The 21,808-nt window shown below is 38.8% G+C and overlaps 2 protein-coding genes and 1 long non-coding RNA gene across 10 annotated transcripts in view; 2 read left to right on the top strand and 1 right to left on the bottom strand.

The window, feature by feature from the left end:
- The window catches only part of fam131ab (family with sequence similarity 131 member Ab), a 335,743-nt gene that overhangs the window by 181,429 nt on the left and 132,506 nt on the right, over positions 1 to 21,808 (bottom strand). The window lies entirely within an intron of this gene.
- On the top strand, positions 939 to 2,477 carry LOC307167735. Its single transcript, XR_013822856.1, has 3 exons — positions 939 to 998; positions 1,503 to 1,612; positions 2,384 to 2,477. It is a non-coding gene; the product is annotated as an uncharacterized lncRNA (long non-coding RNA).
- clcn2b (chloride channel, voltage-sensitive 2b) overlaps positions 20,221 to 21,808 on the top strand; it is an 87,406-nt gene continuing 85,818 nt past the window's right edge. For 3 of the 4 annotated variants that reach the window (XM_079886518.1, XM_079886519.1, XM_079886517.1), the window contains exon 1: positions 20,232 to 20,470. In XM_079886518.1, coding sequence (XP_079742644.1) covers positions 20,420 to 20,470 — 51 coding nt within the window. In that variant the 5' untranslated portion in view covers positions 20,232 to 20,419. Of the gene's footprint in view, positions 20,471 to 21,808 lie in introns of all 4 variants that reach the window. The other variant, XM_079886520.1, reaches the window with a different exon arrangement.

The raw sequence follows: 21,808 nt of genomic DNA, 5'->3' as shown, positions 1-21,808 counted from the left end.
TTGAGCGAATTTAAGTTGATATCAATGAAGAACAAAAGCTGGAATGTGAACAGAGGAAGGGTTCGTACGTGGTCTGTAAAAATACTGGCGATATCAGGTAAGAAAACATTTTTCAGTCCTTATAGCAGTCAGTTAAATTAACGTTAACGTTTATGGACATGAGAAACGTTAACAGTCATAGGCTTAATGCAACCTTATACGTTCAATAAGTTATCTCTGTGTGTGTTTTTGTACTGCTGTAGCAATATAAGCACGTATTTCAATGTAATTTAGTACCATCTGACATTGCTGTGTTTTGTTGTTGGTAACGTTGTGTGTTTAATGTCAGCTAACGTTAGTTTAAAAACGCATGAGAGGTAAAAAAGCGTTGGAATGAGTAAAGTGATAAAACAGTCATTTATTCGTTAGAAGTATGTTTACATAACCTCTTCAAACACTGATAACAGTATTGGAAATATATTTGTTTAATTTTTTTTTTTTTTTTTTTTTTTTTTTTTTTGTGTGTGCTTCCCTTGCAATGATACACATTTCTGATGGGATTGCCATGCTTAAAGTTTATGTTTACATTTTTAATCATCATGTAACAACTAACAGTCTCAAAGATGACATTACTAGGGCTGGATTTATTGGATGGGATGCACGCTACAATGTTCCATTCATTCATCAACTGAAAACAGGTTGACTAATCGATTCTTGGGATTTAAGAATTGATATTGTTTCGTAAAAATGAGAATCAAATAAAATCGAGAAATCAATATTTTTTACCCAGCCCTTGACATTACTCAGTTCATGTAGTGTGAATGTTATAATGGCAAACGTTTTTTTTTTTTTTAATTTAAGATTGTTTGAAGGAATGATATAAGAAAATACTGCTTTTTAAGGACTTTTCATTGAATCATTTCTTCTTTCCCCCTCTTCAGATTCGCCAAGGACCAGCTGATTACTGGCAATTTGGTGGAGGATTATTCTTTAGCTGCTACATTGCACTATCACTTCTGGTACAGATTCATTGGCCTTTTGTGTTATTTTTTATTTTACTTGATTTAATAAATTACTTTTAATTAGTAGCCTACAATGTATGGTTAGGATTCTGAATTAAAACAGTGTAATGTTTCTCCACAAATATTATCAGAAATATACGGAGCCCCCAGGGGTCAGGCAAATTGTTGAAACAATATAAACCTGCATTGAAAGATATAATTCAAAGAGCAACAGACCACAACCCTCTCAGCTCAACACCACAATTTGTTGATTTCTTCATCTGTTTTAAAGATGAAATCATGACCTTATCATTATAGTAATCGTAACTGACACATGTAATATTAATTTTTTTACAATTCCATGTTGGGGCTCTGAAGAATTGCTTGTGTGAATACATAAAATGTGTTTTAGAATGGATAGTGTTGTATACTTTGTTTTCTACCCGACTAATTGAACTGTAAAGTGAAAATCTTGTACATGACTTATTTTGTATTGAGTTTTTCTTGCTTTTATTTATACAGGATAGTACAGACAGCAGGCAAGAAGTGAAGAGGAAGTGATGGCATCAGGAGCAGCACAACCAAAAGCTTGTGACCCCATGGAAGTTGTCCGAGTGCGTGGAAGAACAAGTGTAAGTGCAGAAGCCGATAGGATGTAGTGGAGGAAGTGTATATGAAGAAGATATAAAGGAGCCAACTTGTTTAGTTTTTAAAATTGAACTAAGAGCCAGTGCAAATGTTGTAAAACAGGAGAAATATGTTCTGTAACATAACATTAGAGCGAGTAGACTTTGTAAAGTTGCTACTACTTACATGTCAAGTGATAAGCAATATTTGAGTTGGATGAATGATGGGCAAATATTTGGTTTTCTAACTTGTCCTGGGAACCCTCAGTACTGCACACCCACTTCAGATCTTGCAGTTTCTATAAATGAGCTAATGTGATGAATCCGGTATATTAGATGAGGGAAACGTACAAAGTCTGCATCTGAAAACTTAGGCAGCTGACTCATTGCCTCGCTGCCCTATCAGGCAACGACTTAGCAGGCAGCGTTTACACACTAAGGTGCCTCACAAAACCGATTTAGTTTAGTTTTTATTTATTTGAGCAGTAACCATTCTGATTTCAGACAGACTTATGAGGCAGCATAACGGTTTAATGATCTTCAACACTAATTATTTTTTAGAAATTACTTCAAAGTGGTAAAAGTTGGTCAAAATGTACATTTTGTGCTTCCAATATGTGCAGTGCAGGGGGTGTTCCAGGACAGGTTTGCAAACCCCTTATCTAGATACACTTGATGTGGGGCACCAAAAGGCTAACCTGACACATCTGATTGAACTGTGAAAAGGAATTAAAAAAGTGGCATAATGGTTGACTGATTTATTTTCTCTTTTCAAAGGGCCGTTGGGAGAGCGACAACAGAGGAGTGAGAAGCTGCACGGTTATTGTTTTGTTTGTGAAATGGTTAATTTTTCAGATATGCATATATAACGTGTGCATATATATATATATATATATATATATTACTTTTTTCTTTTCTTGTTTTGTGATACTTGTACTTGCTTAATAAAGTAACTTTAAAAGTGAACTACTGGTTTCTGTTCATTGAATACCTTTAACATTTTAGTATAGTTTAGTGGATTACATGTAATGATTGTATTTAGGGGTTTACTGTAAAATAAGGTAACCCAAACAGACAAATATGGTAGCCCATATATATACCCGTTGTGGCCCATAAGAGCCCTAGATAAGACCTATCTGGGTCCCATCATCAACCCATCTGGGCAGATTCCTGTAGGCCCTAAATGGGTGCTACCTAGGTTACCCATATGGGCCATATATGGAGCCCATCAAGAGCCCATCATCAACCCATCTGGGCAGACTCCTGTATGCCCTAAATGGGTGCTACCTAGGTTACCCACATGGGCCCGATATGGAGCCCATCAAGAGCCCATCATCAACCCATGTGTGCAGACTCCTGTAGGCCCTAAATGGGTGCTACCTAGGTTACCCATATGGGCCAGATATGGAGCCCATCATCAACCCATCTGGGCAGACTCCTGTATGCCCTAAATGGGTGCTACCTAGGTTACCCACATGGGCCCGATATGGAGCCCATCAAGAGCCCATCATCAACCCATGTGTGCAGACTCCTGTAGGCCCTAAATGGGTGCTACCTAGGTTACCCATATGGGCCATATATGGAGCCCATCAAGAGCCCATCATCAACCCATCTGGGCAGACTCCTGTATGCCCTAAATGGGTGCTACCTAGGTTACCCACATGGGCCCGATATGGAGCCCATCAAGAGCCCATCATCAACCCATGTGTGCAGACTCCTGTAGGCCCTAAATGGGTGCTACCTAGGTTACCCATATGGGCCAGATATGGAGCCCATCATCAACCCATCTGGGCAGACTCCTGTATGCCCTAAATGGGTGCTACCTAGGTTACCCACATGGGCCCGATATGGAGCCCATCAAGAGCCCATCATCAACCCATGTGTGCAGACTCCTGTAGGCCCTAAATGGGTGCTACCTAGGTTACCCATATGGGCCCGATATGGAGCCCATCAAGAGCCCATCATCAACCCATGTGTGCAGACTCCTGTAGGCCCTAAATGGGTGCTACCTAGGTTACCCATATGGGCCCGATATGGAGCCCATCAAGAGCCCATCATCAACCTATCTGGGCTAACACATGTTGGGCCACCACGGAAACCGCGGCCAAAATTAGCTGGGTTCCCAGTTGGGTAGCCCAGGTGGGCCCCGGATATCAGCCCATTTGCAGCCCGTTTGGGCCCCACATGGGTGTGTTGGCTGGGTAGCCTATATTAAAGAGTGTATACGTGTGTACAAAGAGAATCGCAATGCTGACAAAAAAACTTTTTTTAAATAAAAGTTGCTAATAACTTCTGGATTTGAAATACAAATAGTGAGTATGTATTTGTGGTACAGCCGCGGATCACGCACTGCAAACGCAGCATATGTGAAAGCACTATTGCGCGTGCTGGTCTTGCACCGCATACGCACTGCACACGGAGTATGTGTGAAACGGCGTAAGCAGGCACATTGCAAGACAACCAATGAAGCGCAACAAGCAACAACGCGCCAGTTGGCAAAATGATACCAAAGGTAGTTTCGTTTGGCTATAAAAAATTACGAGGTAGTCGACAAAAAACGAGTTGCAATTTGAAGTTGCCTGAAGTTGCACAAAGAAAGGTAAGTTTTGAACGAATGCTAAGCACCTTATCGGATGTACCATAAAACTTCAAATAATAGCCGAGTCCCCAATAGACGCCTGTCTCTTTTAAACTGTCTTCTCTCTTCTCTCTCTCTCTCTCTCTCTCTCTCACACACACACACACACACACACACACACCAGTCTATGGAGGCATTCCAATTATATTATCAAGTTGGTCCAGTTTTTCAGAAGTGATAATTTTGAGGAGTGAGGATTTTATTGATGACATGTTTAAAAAGGTTTAGGCTAAAACGACCCATGTCTATTTGAAAGTTAAAATGTTTTGTACGGTGGCCGAGAGGTGCAAAACAAATCACAATTACAAAAGACAGATCCGATCCGAATCTGCTTGGGTGTAAGCCATCAGCACGGTAAAGCCTAGGACGCTCCCAAAACAGATTCCAATTATTTACAAAGAGCAGTTTCTGCTCAGTGCACCATGACATTAACCATTCATTTAGCGCGAATAATCTACTAAACTTTTCATGACCTAGTCGGTACGTGGGAAGCGGTCCTGACACAATGATCGTTATATCAGGCGATGTGCTGCGTACCGTATCGATCAGATTCCTGAAGTCTTTTTTCAGAACTTCCGTCTGGCGCAGCGTGATGTCGTTCACCCCTGCGTGCAGGACAACAGTTCCGACGCGCTCGTTCAGAATCTCGGGAACGCGAGCGGCGATTTCAGAGACACGAGCACCAGGAAAGCAGTGACTATGCACCTTACTTTTATTTAACGTAGCGTGTACGTGTCGAACGATGGAATCGCCGATGATCACAGCATCGCGTTCTGTTTCGCGAAGAGGGGAGAAGCGGTTTTGTGTGGATATCTCGAAAACCGGGAGGGTCGGAGAGAGTTTTCTTGGTCTATAATTATATATAATAATTCAGTATTTTGCTATTGGTATTTTAGTTTGGTTAACAAATCGAGAGCTTAGAATTATAAGGTTCTATCTCCGTTTATTGTAGTTTATTGAGCATCAAAGTTTTTTAACTCGGTTTATGTTTTGTGAGATGGAACCTTTTATTTTATTAATAACTACTAACAAAATATTTTTTTTTTTACAAAAATAACACCACACAGGCATTAATAAACACCTAATGGATCAGATTGTCAAAAACTCAATTTCGACCAAAAGTGGAGATAGAACCTTATAATTCTAAGCTCACGAAATGTTAAACATTGAAAAAAATAAAGAGAAATTTTGGCTGTTCAAGATCAATAAAATGTTGTGCTTAATCAGAACATGCTTCTTTTTTGCTTATGTCCACAAATAATGTGTTATTGTTTTTGATGTACACGTGATTAAAACGTTTTATTGACGTTCAGGTCTGACTGGACCAATTTTGGACCTTTTTAGAACCTTTGTCAAGATGTGTCTTTTCAACGGTCATTAAACGTCCAAATGTTTGCTGGGTCTTTACAATACAGCGAACACCCATGATTGTAAACTTTGCAATTACTATCTAGTAATTGCTGACTATATTACTCCAACTCTGAGCGAACTCTCTGCTCCTCACCACGGCGCTTCTCGGGTGCTGGGCTAATCACTCCGCCCAAGTAGCAGTGCTTCGCCTTCTGAGAAAATAGTTCCCAGTATTTAAACGTTTAAAAAATGGCTGTGTCTCATATGACCTTGTTATTTGTACACACTGTGACTATACAAATCACACGTAAATAGGAAAATGTTGGCGTTATTTTGTCACTTATTGGGATTAGTATGTTAGCTGTAGCCATTTACATCCAGTCTTTGTGCTAAGCTAGGCTAGCGGTGGGTGCGTCAAACAGACTTACAGCACGCACGGAGATGAAAAAGGTTTGATGGACTTATCTAACTTATCTACCCAAAAAGTCGAAGTGTTCCTTTAAAGCTGCAGTCCGCAGTTTTTCCTCTTTGTCGCCATCTCTGTTCGAAATCTGCAATTGCAGTTATTCGCGGAATTATCAACTTTACGTGCGTTGTGCCTCGGCATGGCACAGCGTGGATGAATCCAATGTTTTGAGGAGAATGTGCGGCTGTCAATCACCGTCCTGGTGGTGTGGATACTGTCATTCGCAATCACAGATTCTACTTTTTGGAAGTATGACCAACATAAGAATTTTCACCGGAAAATGTCGTCTGAACAAGTAAACATCCACTTTTGTTCTGACCAACTAAGGGGAAAAAAGCATTGCAGTAAATCGCGCTGATTAAATCTAACGATCGCTTATCATATCACGTCAAACTGTGCAAATTATACTTTGTTCTCAAATTGTTAATGTTAACAACATCAGCCATTGCGTGACTACATTTAAAGGCCGTGTTGCAGGGTTTTTTTTTTCATCGAATTTGTGCAATTTACTTGTTGGTAATAAACATTTAAACTGTTATCCATTGTATTTTATGTTGTTGGGTATCACAAAGCGGAATATAATACGAAAAAGTATGTAGTATCTTACAGCGGTTCGCAACGATTCTCCTTTCCCCCACAATGCCATTACGTCACGTTGGGGAGAGAATTTACCAAAGCCCGCGGCCCGCATTGAGAGTGACTAGAGAGGCGAGTAGCAGAGAGTATTCAGATAACTTTAACGCAGATTATAGATAAATACATAGATATAGATAGACAGACAGACAGATAGACAGACAGATAGATAGATAGATAGATAGATAGATAGGCTAGTATAGAGAGATAGGCAGACAGCCAGATAGCATAACGTTAGCATAGATAGCTAGCAGCTAGACAGATAAATATATAGAAATATATAGGTAGATTGACAATGGTGAACTACTGTTTGTGCTGGGTGTAAAAACTCTGGATGCTGAGTGAGGCACGTCACATCTGGTCGCGGAGTGAGCTCGACCAGCGACCAAAACGTACTCACTTCCCTACAGCACAAGCTTTCCAACGCAGTTTCCATGGGACGGCACCGCCGGCGCCCACACAAGCACCTGCCAAACACAGCGACAGACACGTGGCGGCTACGTTTGCAACAACATTTTCACCAGAGGAAGAGATAAACGCTTAGAAACACCATATAGCTAGCATGATGCCTTCTATTTCTAGATGACAAAGACAAAGTTTACCAGTACTACGACACTATGACAAAGGTTACCGGTCCTCATCTGAACTAACGTCATGATCACTGCCACTAGATATAAAGAAAACGTTGATTTTTCACTCTGTGCTATTCAATGACAGTAAAAAAATAAAATAAAAAAATGTGTCGTTATTGTGCACTGCTGCTCGTAGACTAGCTCCAGTGCTCATTGCTGCGTTGCTAAATGATAGCAACTCACCAGTCCAGGACACTTCACCAACTCTCCACTCATTCTCCTCGGACCATGCATTTAATTATTAAGTATTTACGACATTGTGGTGGCGTTCAATTGCGTTCAACTCGTAAATATGATCTATACGAGATGGCTTGAACGCACCATAATACTAGGCTGAGGCTACCTTTCCTCCACTTCTCCCCAACGTGACGTCATCACCGAATTGCGTAAAAAAAAAACGTTAATACCAAAAACGTAAAAAACTGGTCTTTAAGACCATTTTTGGGACATTTTAAAAATGATATACATATCTTGAGTGATTTATGTACCCATTAATCGACAGTGGTGGTTAACCTGCAACATGGGCTTTAATGCCCTCTCGATATTTATCCTTGTTTTCGCATGGGCTGGTTGCTGTCTCTTTTTTTCTCCGAAGTTTTCGCGTTACTTGCTCAAAAGATTATTTTGGATAATTTTTAACCCAAAAAAGCTACGGACTGCAGCTTTAATTAATGATACAAGTGTTTAAAGGACAAGTTCGGTATTTTACACTGCAAAAGATGCTTTCCAACAGGTGTTTTACCATTCGTTGTAAAACTGTGGACCTATTTTTCCAAACGTCTCACACCCGTAGATTCTTCCGTTGAGAGCTTGAATAAGAGACACTCCAGCCCAGTTGGTGGCGGCGGAGTAATACCGTACCTCACAGCACATAAAATACAAGCAAATGGAGTTGGACAAAAACTACGATAAAACCTGTTGGAAAGCATCTTTTGCAGCGATTTTTGTGTGAGCATATCAGTAAACACCCCTGACCACTCGGTGAGTTTCACGTCTTTGTAAACGAAAGTTTAATGCGTTTTAGGAAGGACTGTTCCCGTGCAACTATACACCCATTCTAGAGGTTTTGGGGAAAGCGAAAGAAACCTAAAATTCTCGGGACAGCAGCATGAGTCCAAATTTTAATCTTAACCGTTCTATTTCATCAGAAACGATCTGTAAACAGGGCTTTAAGTGTAAAATACCGAACTTGTCCTTTAATGTGAGTTTGAATATTATTTTGCCTCACCTTTACAGCCATATACTAAAAGCAACAATGGTTAGGCTAATCTACTTCAGATCTTGAAAATTAATTAAAGGAAACATAAACATTAAAACTGTGAACTTTATCTGAACAAACAAGAGTATTACATGATAAAAATATTGTATTACAGTTATTCAGTAGGCTATGTATTTTTAATAATGGTAAAATTGATCAAGCCTGTAACTGTTATGGAAAGGTGGTAGTAGTAAAGTGCACAACGATGGCGATAACTTCAGGAGACTTTTATTAGAACAAACAGGAGAATCCACGAGGAGAAACACCACACATCACCAATAACTTAAATGTATGCAAGACAAAGGACTGACTGAAACACAGGGCTTAAATACACAGAGCAGATGAGGGAAACGAGACACAGCTGGGACAAATGAACTCAATGACAGTAACCATAGTAACAAACAGGGAGAGAACTGAGAACTGACTAAAACAACACAGCTGAACCAAATGAACTAATGAAGGAGGAGTGGCTGGAAACTGAACACAATGAACACAGAGGAGTACAAAAACCAACAGTACAAAAACAAACAGACATGTAACATTACTCACCCCTCCCGGAAGGCACGACCTCGCGCCGTAATTTATACACAGGGGTGGGAGGGTGGGAGGGTGGGAGGATGGGCAGGATGGGATGCCTCCAGGGTGATACAGGAACCCAGGGTGGAGACGGCCCTTCAGGAACCCAGGGCGGAGACGGAAGCTCGGGAGACCCGTGCAGAGCCGACAGTAAGGGCATATTCAGGCGCGGCGGAGGCCATCTTGGACGAAGGCTCAGGCGCGACGGCGGCCATCTGACGAGAGCTCTGGTGTGGCGGTGGCCATCTTGGCAGAGGGCTCTGGAACGGTGGCGGCAGCCATGAAGGGACAAGACTCTGGAGGTCTATTGTTGTTATAAAGTAATAAATTAAATTATTTACAAATAACATTTTAATTTTGAAATATACATTCACTCTTATCCATATATCCAATATGCTGGGCATATATCCAGAGATGGGCATGGTCCCATGACACGCTCCGTGTGGCCATCACACCAATCTGTTGTCAAACATTCAGCCTGTGGTCGGACCCTGCTTTTCTATGGTCCGGAGTGCCTCTAGTACAAGTGTCCAGGCATGTTGTTGTCATAACAGATACCTCTACCACCAGCTGGGGTGCCGTTTGCAACGGGCATGCTGTCTCAGGCTCCTGGACAGGACCTCGACTGCAGTGGAATATCAATTGCCTCGAGTTGTACTCCTTGCCTTCCGCCAGTTCTGACCGTTGCTGCACGGCAAGCACGTACTGGTCCGGACAAACAACACATAGACCGTAGCGTACATCAACCGTCAAGGTGGTCTACGCTCCTGTCGGATGTCACAACTCACTCGCCATCTACTCTTATATTCCAGGCAAGCTCAATCATGCGGCCGGCGCGCTCTCACGACAGCTCATGTCTTGGGAGAATGGAGACTTCATCCCCAGGCAGTTCAGCTGATCTGGAAAGAGTTCGGGGAGGCTCAGGTAGACCTGTTTGCCTCCCAGGGGTCTGTCATTTGTTCTATTCCCTGACCAAGGGGACCCTTGGCATGGATGCACTGGGACACAGCTGGCCCCGGGGCCTCCGCAAATATCTGTTTCCCCCAGTGAGCCTTCTTCCACAGACCCTGTGCAAGGTCAGGGAAGACGAGGAGCAGGTCTTGTTAGTTGTGCCATACTGGCTCACCCGGACCTGGTTCCCAGAACTGATGCTATTTGTGACATTCACGGGGAAACCGCTGTTTCTGCAGCTCCTAAAGCGCCTCCTGCTGGCACCTATTTAACAGCATAATTTTGTGGGGCCTTGCAAACCTAGTAGTGTGTGATTTTTCTACAATATTCACTCATAACAATAAAATAGGGCAATCTACTGCAGTATTTCCTCTGTTAATCAGTAGAAAATGTGGTTAACACCCAGTCATGCTTGAAAAAAAAAAATACAGCCATATACCATGAAAACTAGTATTATAGCACAGTCCCAAGGTGAGCCATGCCCCCTTGGGGTGAGAGCTCACTCCATTCGGGGTGTTGCCGCCTCCTGGGCATTGGCGAATGGTGCCTCTCTGGCAGAGGCTGAGCCACACCTAACACATTCGCGAGAGTGGAGCCAGGCTCCTCCCATGTATTGGGTACAAACAAGCTCTGCGTCTCACATATATATATATTAATTAAACATCGCATAAATTTTAAAATATTGCTGATTTCTTACAAAGCACTAAATGGTTTAGCTCCGCAGTACTTGAGCGAGCTCTTAACGCATTATAGTCCTTCACGTCTATTGTAATCTCAAAATTCCGGCCAGTTGATTTTACCTAGAATATCAAAATCGACTGCTGGCGGTAGATCCTTCTCCTATTTAGCACCAAAACTTTGGAACAGTCTTCCTACCATTGTCCGGGAAGCAGACACACTCTGTCAGTTCAAAGCTAGATTAAAAAAACATCTCTTTGACCTAGCATACACATAATACATTATAGACTTCTATAATCCAATGTTAGGATGCATAGATTAGGTCAGCTGGAACCGGGAACACTTCCCATAAATCCTGATGTACTCATTACATCATAAGAAGAATGGCATCTACGCTAATTTTAGTGTCTTTGTTTATCCAGAGGTTTTCACGCAGCCTGCCGGATCCAGGCCGTATCCAGATCTGACGAAGGACCTTCGCCTGGACCCGATGACAACGCAGTGCTGAAGTGCCAACTAGTCTCTCCCTATGGAGGATCCCTTTACCACTCCAGATAAAGCGCTGTCGGGAAAATTCATTTCGCGTACCTACCCCGAAGTGACAAAATACAATTCTGTATCAAAATTTATAAGGAAAGACCAGTACTTTGTTTAGGCTTGGTCTGTAGGGAATTCCAAACCTGCGCACATATATTCAAACGCACATAACTATAGAACCAATTCTTAATGCGCATGTGAACGCCATCGGCGTTTCTCACAGGTTCGCGTTTAAAGTCTGTGTAGAGAGAATGGTGTCGTCTTGGCGGCCCCTAATTTAATAACAAATGATCGTTGCGACGGAAGCGAATCAATCAAAACTAACTTTAGCTGGAAAATAACTTTATTAAAGAACCGCTATAAAGCCAAAACAATCTCTGTTACCTTAAATTATACGTTTATCTCTGTAAAGCTGCTTTGAAACAATCTACATTGTTAAAAGCGCTATATAAATGAAGATGACTTGACTTGACTTGACATATGACGGCATTCCCCTCTAACAGGGGAATACAAGCGCTTACTTGCTCTTCAAGTGAGTTCCCCACTCAGCAAACCTTAAATCGAGTTCCTCCAGCGTACTTCGATAGGCAGACGTGGTGAAGACATCTGATGCCAGGCCCAGCACTCGTGTGCATGCCCAGCCGGTCTTCCCCTATACTGGACTAGATGGCCATATGATGTGATTCCCCCTTGGTAAACCCATGTCTTTCCCTGGGCGGTTCTGCTCTGCCCTGTCTCTGCACCGTAGCAGCTACTCCCTTTGCTAGGTAGGATCTACCACAGAGACCTTTCTTATGTAGCACTGCCCCATGGGTCCATCCATATGTGTACTTCCACACGTTACCTCCCTTCGGGCAGGGTGTGGTTTCCGTAGCGTTCCTCTCCTTTGGGATTGGGCCATTTTGGTCATGGCTGAAAAACGGGAATTGAGTTTTGAAGCACTCTTCCCTGGGGTAGGAACAGCAGCTCCGACCGTCCCCAGAGTAAACCCTGTCCCTTCCATCCCGCTGAGTATGGAGGCTACCCCTCGGGCTTGCATGGGGCACTGGATATGTTACGACATTGTGAGAGCAGTTTGCCAAAAGGGCACGCGGCAGCTTACGTCTGCGTCTACAACACTTGTAACACAGTTCATTGGCAATGGCGCTTTCCATAGGGACTCCATGACGTCAGTCTGATGTAATGTCAAACGTAGTCTCAGCATCAGACGTCACGCCCACGGACCGTTGGCTGAACGTCTGATGCATATGGCACACTTTTCTGGAAACACTTCAGAAGTTTCAAAGTTACGATCTGATAGGTTGAACTCTACAGGATGTTCGGGAGATGTGTGTGTCACGTTCTTTATCGGTCCTCCTGGAAACAAATGCCGTGACGCCAAAACCCCTCGTGTAAGAAGAGAACCAAGAACACCATCATGTTTACATGTGTCAATGAGCGCTTACCAGGATCAACTAAGCGCTGGATTTTCACAAGTATGTGAAGTTTGCGGCTCCATTGTTGCAGTAAACTTGCACAACATTCTTGAATGAATATTTTTTTAGATGCACGCCGGTCTGTTATTGTAGGGACATCGACATTTTTTTGTCACGCCCCTAAACATGACGTGGAATGTGATTGGTTGCGTTACATGTCAGTCAGACGTCCTCTTGGGCGATCCTTTACCAAGAAAAGCTGCTATAGAGTCCAGACCTTTTGCTGTCAGTCTACGCGAGACTGCGTCGAACATGACTGACTTAATGGGGACGTCTAGGTTACTGACGTAACCCCCATTCCCTGAAGGAGGGAACGGACACGTTATGTCCCCCCAGCCACAGCCCTGAACCACTTCTGAATGACCGGGATCCTGTCTCGGATCCTCAGCAAAACATGAATAAAGGGAGTGTGCTGGTCCTATTTATCCCTGTATGTCCAGATAGGTGGAACTCGGCATGCAAATCTCACTGGCCAGTGTCCATTAGAGGCTGACATTTTTTTGTGAATTCCACGGGATGGGAAACAAAATCACCATTAACCACGATTGGGACTGGACGGGAAAAAATATCAGCGGGAGTGGGCAGGAATCGTAATAACACTATGATACCCAACTTTATGTAAGGGTTAATGCCCGACGAGGTGTCCATTGTCAGGTATTAATGACCAACTAAAATGAAGTCCATTAATACCTGACAATGGACACCTCGAAGGGCATTACCCCGCTTATACCATGGTCACTTGCCAAATAACACATTTTTAAAACATTAGTTTATATTTTAATTAGTTTTACAATCGAAATCTAAAGTTTTTACAAACAATAACTTGGTTTCCCTGGTTACGCCTGATGGTTTTTTAATGGACACCCTGCAGCCAATCAAAATCGAATATTCACCCAGTATAAACACAAATATACCGTTTATATTTGTAAACACAAATATAACTCAATTCTAGTTGCCCTGCCTCATTATGCTCTCCTGTTGGCTTTGGTGTGGCTGGTTAAGTGAATGACGTGCTTCACCTGTAACAGTTGGTGGCGGTAATGCACCAATTGGTATGCCAATGCCAACCACCAATAATATTGGTTGAAGAAAGAAGTGAAGAAGAAGGCTTCCTCATCCCATGCACTATGTAGCCGTGAAAATCATAATCAAAACGGAGTCAGACATGAAAGCCATGCTGCAATGACTACTTTGGGAAAATGATCCCTCCTTTGTGCTCACAGACATTTCTGGCCGGTCTAAAGTAACGGTCTGAGAAAAGTTGAGAAAGATGGCGTAATATGTGTGTGTGCCTGTGTGTGTGTGTGTTTGCATGGAGAATTTACATTAAATTCAATATTGTGTGCATTGTTTAAGCTGGCTTTCAGTTCAATAAAATAACATAATAAACTACATTTTGGATTTTTATTCAAGTGTGCTGTAATCTGTAGGCTACTGTATTTTTTACTAACTGACAGATTCCCGAAGTGGGAGGGAATGGGAATCATTATTCTGGGATTGGGACGGGATTTTCCTCCAGTTTTTTTCGTGGGATTTGGATGGGAGAGGTTTGAAAATCCATGTCACCGTCTAATGTCCATTGGCTCGTTCTGGTACCACTTGAAGGTGATTGGGCTCCCAGGCGAGACCCCATAACGTCAGTCCGACGAAACGTCTCCGTTCCCTCCTTCAGGGAATGGGGGTTACATTAGTAACCTAGACGTTGTTCCAATTTAGCTCACTTTAAGTATATCAATTTAGTATACAATTGCAGGGTATTTATATTAAGTACATAAATATGTAAATGTATTTGTATTATACTAAGCCTAAAATAAATGTATTTCAAATATATTTTGGTATTTTTTTTTTTCACTGGAGTGGTTAGATAGTGATCCAGCTGGGTTGCTAGTCAATCCTTCCAACAGAGCACTGTATGTTTTAATATAATAATTTAATAATGAATATATAATTTGTAATAATTTGGCGGGTGTCGAAATTTGGCACAACACCTGGTTGAGATTTAATCTCTGGTGGGGGGAAGCTGTTCAGGGCCTGGTTTCTGCCAGGTGACATGAAGGTTAGCGTTTAAAGTGGCCTGAGGTAAACCTGTGAAGATTAGATTATTAGATTATATATAAGATTATATATTAGATTAGGTTATTTTCAGATTCTGACTGCTAAAACTAAGTGTGGTGTTTGAATTCACACGTCTTCTGTGAAAAGTGTGTGTTTGTGTGTGTGTGTGTTTGTGTAATGGGTGCGTGTGTGTTCCTGTTGTGCATCTGCGCTCCATTAATATGATGTGTTGGCGTTTTCGGAAGGACAAAGATTGACTGTGACTGACCAAAATACAGGCATCTGATTGGCTGAGCCCTCGTCATCAGTGTGTGTTTGGGATGAGGGATGTTCTTCCAAAACTACCATCATTTCTATGAAATAGTTGAAATGTGTCACATTGAAATGTGAATTTAATGAGCTGATGCTTGTTAAATGTATAATCAAGGCTTTAAAAATCATGATGAAAATTAAAATTGTGATTTAAGAACATTCTGCTGATTTAACACTGTAGCTTCAGCTCGGTTCAGACAGATTATATTTCATAATCTTAAAATGACCTTTGACCTTCAGTCTGACTCAGTCTGGTTTATTCTGTACTAAAGGTCAGAGAGTGACATCAAGGGTCAAAGTTCAGGCAGATTAAAGTTTGTTAGGTTGTTTATTTCTGAAGCACTTTAATTTCAGTAGATACTATTATAGTTTTTAATCATATGTTGAATTAACTGTTAACTGTTTATATTTTCTGTTTTTATTTTAAATTTAGCTAAAGTCTTAGTAATTTTGTAGTGTTTTTCTGTCTTTTTTAATGTCTATATAGCTTTTGTTATTTCTTTTTTTACTTTTAGTTATTTGAGTACATGAAGTTAAACTAAATAAAAATGAGAAATGTTTCCTTGGCAACTAAATAAGTTCACGTTTTCAACTATTATTTCATTTCAACTAATAGTTTTTTAGGGTTTAATTCGAGTTTTAGTTAACTATAATAACCAGCTGAAATAAAAGTCTTACGTTTTTTGTTTTGTTTTGTTTTATTTCTTTTTTATTTTATTTTATTTCAAGTAACATTAGGTTAACATTCAAGTAGTTAACCATAATAACAGCTGAAATGTAAAGTTTTTTTTATGTTTTTGTCTCAGTTAAAGTGTATTTTATTTAAAGCACAAATGTTTTTATGGTTTAATTTTAGTTTTAGTTAACTATAATAATGTAGTTAATAATAATAATAATAATAATATAATATTAATAATAATTATAACTATAATAATAATTATTATTATTATAATAAATATTATAACTATAATAATAATTATATATATATATATATATATAATTATTATTAAAAATATGTACTTTTTTGTTTTATTTTATTACTTTTTTATTATATTTTTAAGTCACAAAAATTGTTATGGTTTTAGTTTAGTTAACTATAATAACCAGCTGAAATAAAAGTGTATTTTATTTAAAGCACAAATGTTTTTATGGTTTAATAATTTTAGTTTTAGTTAACTATAATAATAATAATAATAATAATAATAATAATATTATATATATATATATATATATATATATATATATATATATATATATATATATATATATATATATATATATATATATAAAAATATGTAATTTTTTGTTTTATTTTATTACTTTTTTATTCGATTTTTAAGTCACAAAAATCGTTAGTTAATTAGTTAACGATAATAACAGCTGAAATATAATAAGTTAAAGTTTTTAAGTTTATGTTATTTAAAGCACAAATGTTTTTATGGTTTTAGTTTAGTATCGATTAACTATAAAAACCCTGTTCTGAGATCAAATTAGCAGAATATTTAAGAAGAATGTAAAAATGTTAAAACTAAAACTGCTGCTTCTGTTTGTGTTTAATGATCATGTCTGGATTATAGTATCTGTGTGACTCATAACTAACTTTATTGTGCTTAATATTTAAGCTGTGCAGATGTGACTGACGTCTCACATTTTCCAGTAGTTGTGTTCCTGTCACACTCTGAGTTTCTTCACAGAAATCTTCTTTCTCCTCAGACAGAATCATTAACCGGCTGCTGACCTGCAGGTCATTAGCTGGACGTTTGTCGTCTGGTGTTTCAAAGGAACGACACATGACGAGGATTCCTCACACACACTTCAGCTGAACTAAAGAGTTGGAGAGGAGATAATATTCCAGTCTGAACAGTCAGAATTAAACACGCATGATATAACATGTTTAATTAAAGGTGCATTGTGTAAGTCATTTTGCAGAAGAACATTGTTTTGGTTGTGCTTTGTCTATGCATAACTCTGCGGATGAATATGATTCGTTCTCATAACTAAGAAGAGAGAGATTATCCCTCTGCTCATAAAACATTCACTATAGTCTAAGAGATTTAACCAGATGAGAGGATCTCAAGCTGACTCGCTGAAGACGTTACTGTAGCATTCTGGGGAAAATGGTTATTCTGAAGAGGTGTATTAGTGCTGTTAGTATGTTTGTGTTTATATTCTTGTACAGTATTTTTAATTACAAATTGTTTCATTTTAAATTACTATACCACTATGCATTTAATAATTCAAATTTGTTTTTGGTGTGTTTATGATTTAATTCCCAAAGTGATGAACGCTCTTACTGAATTGCACCAGGAGATGGAGACACTCACACGCTTTATTTGTAGGAAATTTTGAAATGTTATTATTTTATAACAATATATATTTTTTTATAGCAATTAAGTTCAGTTCTTTCTGTGACCAAAAAAGACTTTTTTTTTTTTTGGACATCAATTTTAAAAGCTTATGACACAATGTGTTGCTAAACTGCAATGTTTTGGAGCAGAGTTTCATCTGATGCAAGGACATCTTTTATTATTATTATTATTATTATTAAAGAACATTAATATTTGAACACTATAGGCCATGCTTCAAAATGAAAAGGGATTATACCTCAGGATATCATTTCATTTGCTTTGATGTTTTTAAATGCTCTTTCACGTTTATTTTCCTATGCTAAAAGATAGAAATAAATGTTATTCATTTACTGTACTTTCACCTCTTAAACCATTTAATAAGCTGATAAAGTTTGATGTTACCGAAGTCTTCGGTTTTTCCTTGAGTTGTACTGAGAAACAGCGTGGTGAATTCAAAGTCTTACAGTTACGGGTGTCTTTGTCTTGTTTCTGGGAAACACATAAAAATTCTTTACACATAATGATAAAACATTTTTAATAGACGATCCTCATCCAGACAGAATGATGAAAAATTTATGACGACGATCATAAAAGTGCACGTTCAGTGTTTGTTTATTTCTGTGCTGTTTTCTATTTAAAGATTACCCAGGCGTTTATGTGAGGTGAATGTTTGATCCGTGTGTGTGTGTTAGAGGAGACAGGATCTATAGCTCGAGTTTAAGTGTAACACACACACACACACACACACACACACCTGTAGATTATTCAAATTCAAAATGTGTTTGAGCTTATTTTGTCAGTCAATTAGTCTAATTCTGATTCTAAAAGATCTGATTGATGGAGTCTTTATATATATATATTAGGGCTGTCAAAAGATTAATCACGATTAATCACATTCAAAATAAAAGTTTGTTTTTAATAATATATGTGTGTGTACTGTGTATAATTAAATTTGTATATAAATACACACACATGCATGTATATATTTAAGAAAAATGTGTTATTTATATATAAAAAAATTATATTTATATATAATATAAACTATATAAATATATATACAGTATATGTATGCAAATATTTCTTAAATATATACATGCATGTGTGTGTATTTATATATACAAAATAATTATACACAGTACACACACATATATTATGTAAACACAAACTTTTATTTTGGATGCGATTAATCGCGATTAATCTTTTGACAGCCCTAAATATATATATATATATATATATATATATATCAAAACATGCACTAAAATAGGGGCAGGAAACTTAGTAAATAAATACGCTAAATAAGTAAATAAATAAAACGTGCCAGTAATTATAATAAAAAGTTTTTTGTTATTTATTTATTTGATTTATTTTTCTTTTATAATGAAATCTATTTAAAGGGTTAGTTCACCCAAAAAATGAATAACTCACCCTCATGTCATTCCAAAACCGTAAGACTTTCCAGATAAGATCTTCATAACACAAATGAAGTCTGAGAGATTTCTGTCCCTCCGTTAAAAGTCCTGTCCGTGGTGCGACAAAATATACAGTCCAGTTAATTTTTCTGAAGAGACTTGAGAATTTTTCTTGAATTTAGGCTTTTATTAACATTTTGATCAGCGAACATAAACAGAAGCTCAACCGCACGCTTGATGAACGAGAATGACTCTCATTGGTTCTTGCTGAAGCTCAAACGTGATGCGTAACACGAGAATGAACCTCATTGGTTCTCGCACATTAAGCAAGCATGCTTGAGGCTTATCTGATGTGTGTGTTGATTAATGTTTATATTTGAATAAAACATTTGGTCTAAACCACTCAATTCATATGGATTAGTTTTACGATCGCTTTAAGAATTTTTTCAGCTGTCAGTGCGGGACAGAAATCTGTCAGATTTCATTAAAACATCTTCATTCGAAAATGAACAAAAGTCACGAACGAAATGAGTGATTGATGTCAGAATTTTCATTTCTATAACATTTAATTGTCTCAAAGGTGCATTTATCAAAGCTAAAACTTTATTTTGAGACAAAAAGTGTAACTTTAGTTATTTATATTTTTTCAACAAAGCTTATAGTTTTATGTTTGATACGCGTCTGTCACGCAGTCTATATGCAGGGAGCTCAGAATGTTTTTATGCGCAGGCTCATTTATTTTTCCATTGCATAATTACAAAAATATTTTGGATTGATATGGAGCGTTCAATTAAGAAAAAATGTAACACTGATTTGCGGCTGAGTGGATTTGACATGATGATACACTTCAATGATCATGGGATTGAGAAAGATAAAGGCATACTTCATACAATTATTAATATTAATGGGAAAGTTCCACATTCATAAAATGAAATGGTCTGAGTCCAAACCTAACTTTTCTTGCTTTAAAAATGATTTCAAGCTTTCTTGTTCTGTTTTGTGTAATTGCACAAGTAAATAGGCAATTAGAGCTTATGTAAGCAGGAATGATGTTGTATAAAATAGCACCCTTTTTCTGTTGTTTGTTATACATTTATTTTATTTTACTTTATTTAGTTTGTATTTTTTTTTTTTTTTTTACTTTAATTTGAATGATTATGTCTCATTGTATTGTTCTGGTTCATGGCATTAATAAAAAAATGAAAAGAAAAATTGTAGGCGCAGGCCGCGCGCACAGTGGGCGGGGCTTCTGTCTGTAAGCCCCGCCTCCCGTTCAGCTGAACACAAACTTCTTTCACACACCAAACACACAGAAGTCTGCGTGTCATTATTACACAAGAGCCGCGCTGACGCTCCGACGCGCCGCTCGCCTCATTTTCACGCTCACATTTATGTGCCTGAATGTGTGTGGAGCGAGATCTGTTGTTTTTGATCTCCTCTCCGTCTGTGTGTGTGTGTGTGTGAGTGAGTGTGTGAGTGTGTGAGAGCTGCAGTCATGGCTGTGGACGGAACAGATCAGCGCGCGCTCCAGTATGAGCAAACTTTGGTAAGTCTTGTTCTCCTTCTCTGTTCTGTTTTCGTGTGTTATCTGAGAGACTTTGATTGAGTGTGTGTTATCAGATATCTTCTGCTGTTAGAGCTGTCAGTCGTGTGTGTGTGTGTGTGTGTGTGTGTGTGTGACTCTTGAGCTGTTGATGAGTAAAGTCACCTTCATTTATACAGCGCTTTTAACAATATATATTGTTCACAGCAGCTTTACAGTGATAATAGGAGATTACAGTAACAGAGATTGTTTGGCTTTACAGCAGATCTAAAGTAAATTTATTGTCCAGCTAAAGTTTGTTCATTTTTTATTTTGATTGTGAGCGTATAGGCTATTTCTGTCTCTGTCTGTTTTTAGTTCATGTCTAAGTTGAGGAACAATCATGATTCATAAACCATAACGTGATGAGCGTGAATCAGAGACAATCTCCCTCTCTCTTTCTGTTTATATCGGTCTTTCTTTCTCTTCTTTTTCTCTCCCTGCATCTTTCAGTGTAGCTGTCTTTCTCTCTTCTTCACTGTACACACGCACATACACACACACACACACACATGCATATATATATATATATATATATATACTGTATATACATACATACATACATATACACACTCATATATATATACAGACACACACACACACAAGCACACACATATACACACACATTAATACATATTTTTTACAGTATAATCAGCCATTAAAGTTTGATGAGGCCCCGGACCCCCCCCCCCCCCCCTCTGTCTCTCTCTCTCTCTCTCTCTCTCTCTCTCTCTCTCTCTCTCTCTCTCTCTCTCTCTCTCTCTCTTCATCATGGGTGTGTGTGTAGTGATGTCTCTGCTGAATGTGAGGCATTCGTCTGACATTAGTGATGGTTTCTCTGTCGTTCCGGCTGAACGTTCGGAGCTCAGCTGGTGTTACTCTCCTCCTGCTTATTAAATATGACTCCAAAAGTTATTGCTCATTTGTTTTGCTCAAGAGTAGAAACTGTAAAAACACTGACAGTCCAAAACTCAACACAGGATCTGCACAGGAATTCATTTATCTGTGTGTAATGTACACACCCATTTACAACTCACGTTTGGGGGCAAAATGATCAATCTGGGTCATCTTCAAAACAAAAGATAAATATTTGTTTAACTTTAAAAGTTAGTGTGTGTGTATATATATATATATAGGCTATATAGTATACTTAGTATATATACTTAGTGTATATACAGAAGTTTGGAATAATTGATATTTTCTTTCATGTTTTTGAAAGTAGTCTTCAGTGTCACATGATCCTTCATTCTAATATGATGATTTGCTGCTCAAGAAACATTTCTGATTATTATATTACTTTTT

This window comes from Squalius cephalus (assembly GCF_949319135.1).
Source record: "Squalius cephalus genome assembly, chromosome: 11".
Lineage (NCBI taxonomy): Eukaryota > Metazoa > Chordata > Actinopteri > Cypriniformes > Leuciscidae > Squalius > Squalius cephalus.
Note: the sequence above shows the minus strand (reverse complement) of the source record. Positions and strands in the feature narration are given on the sequence as shown.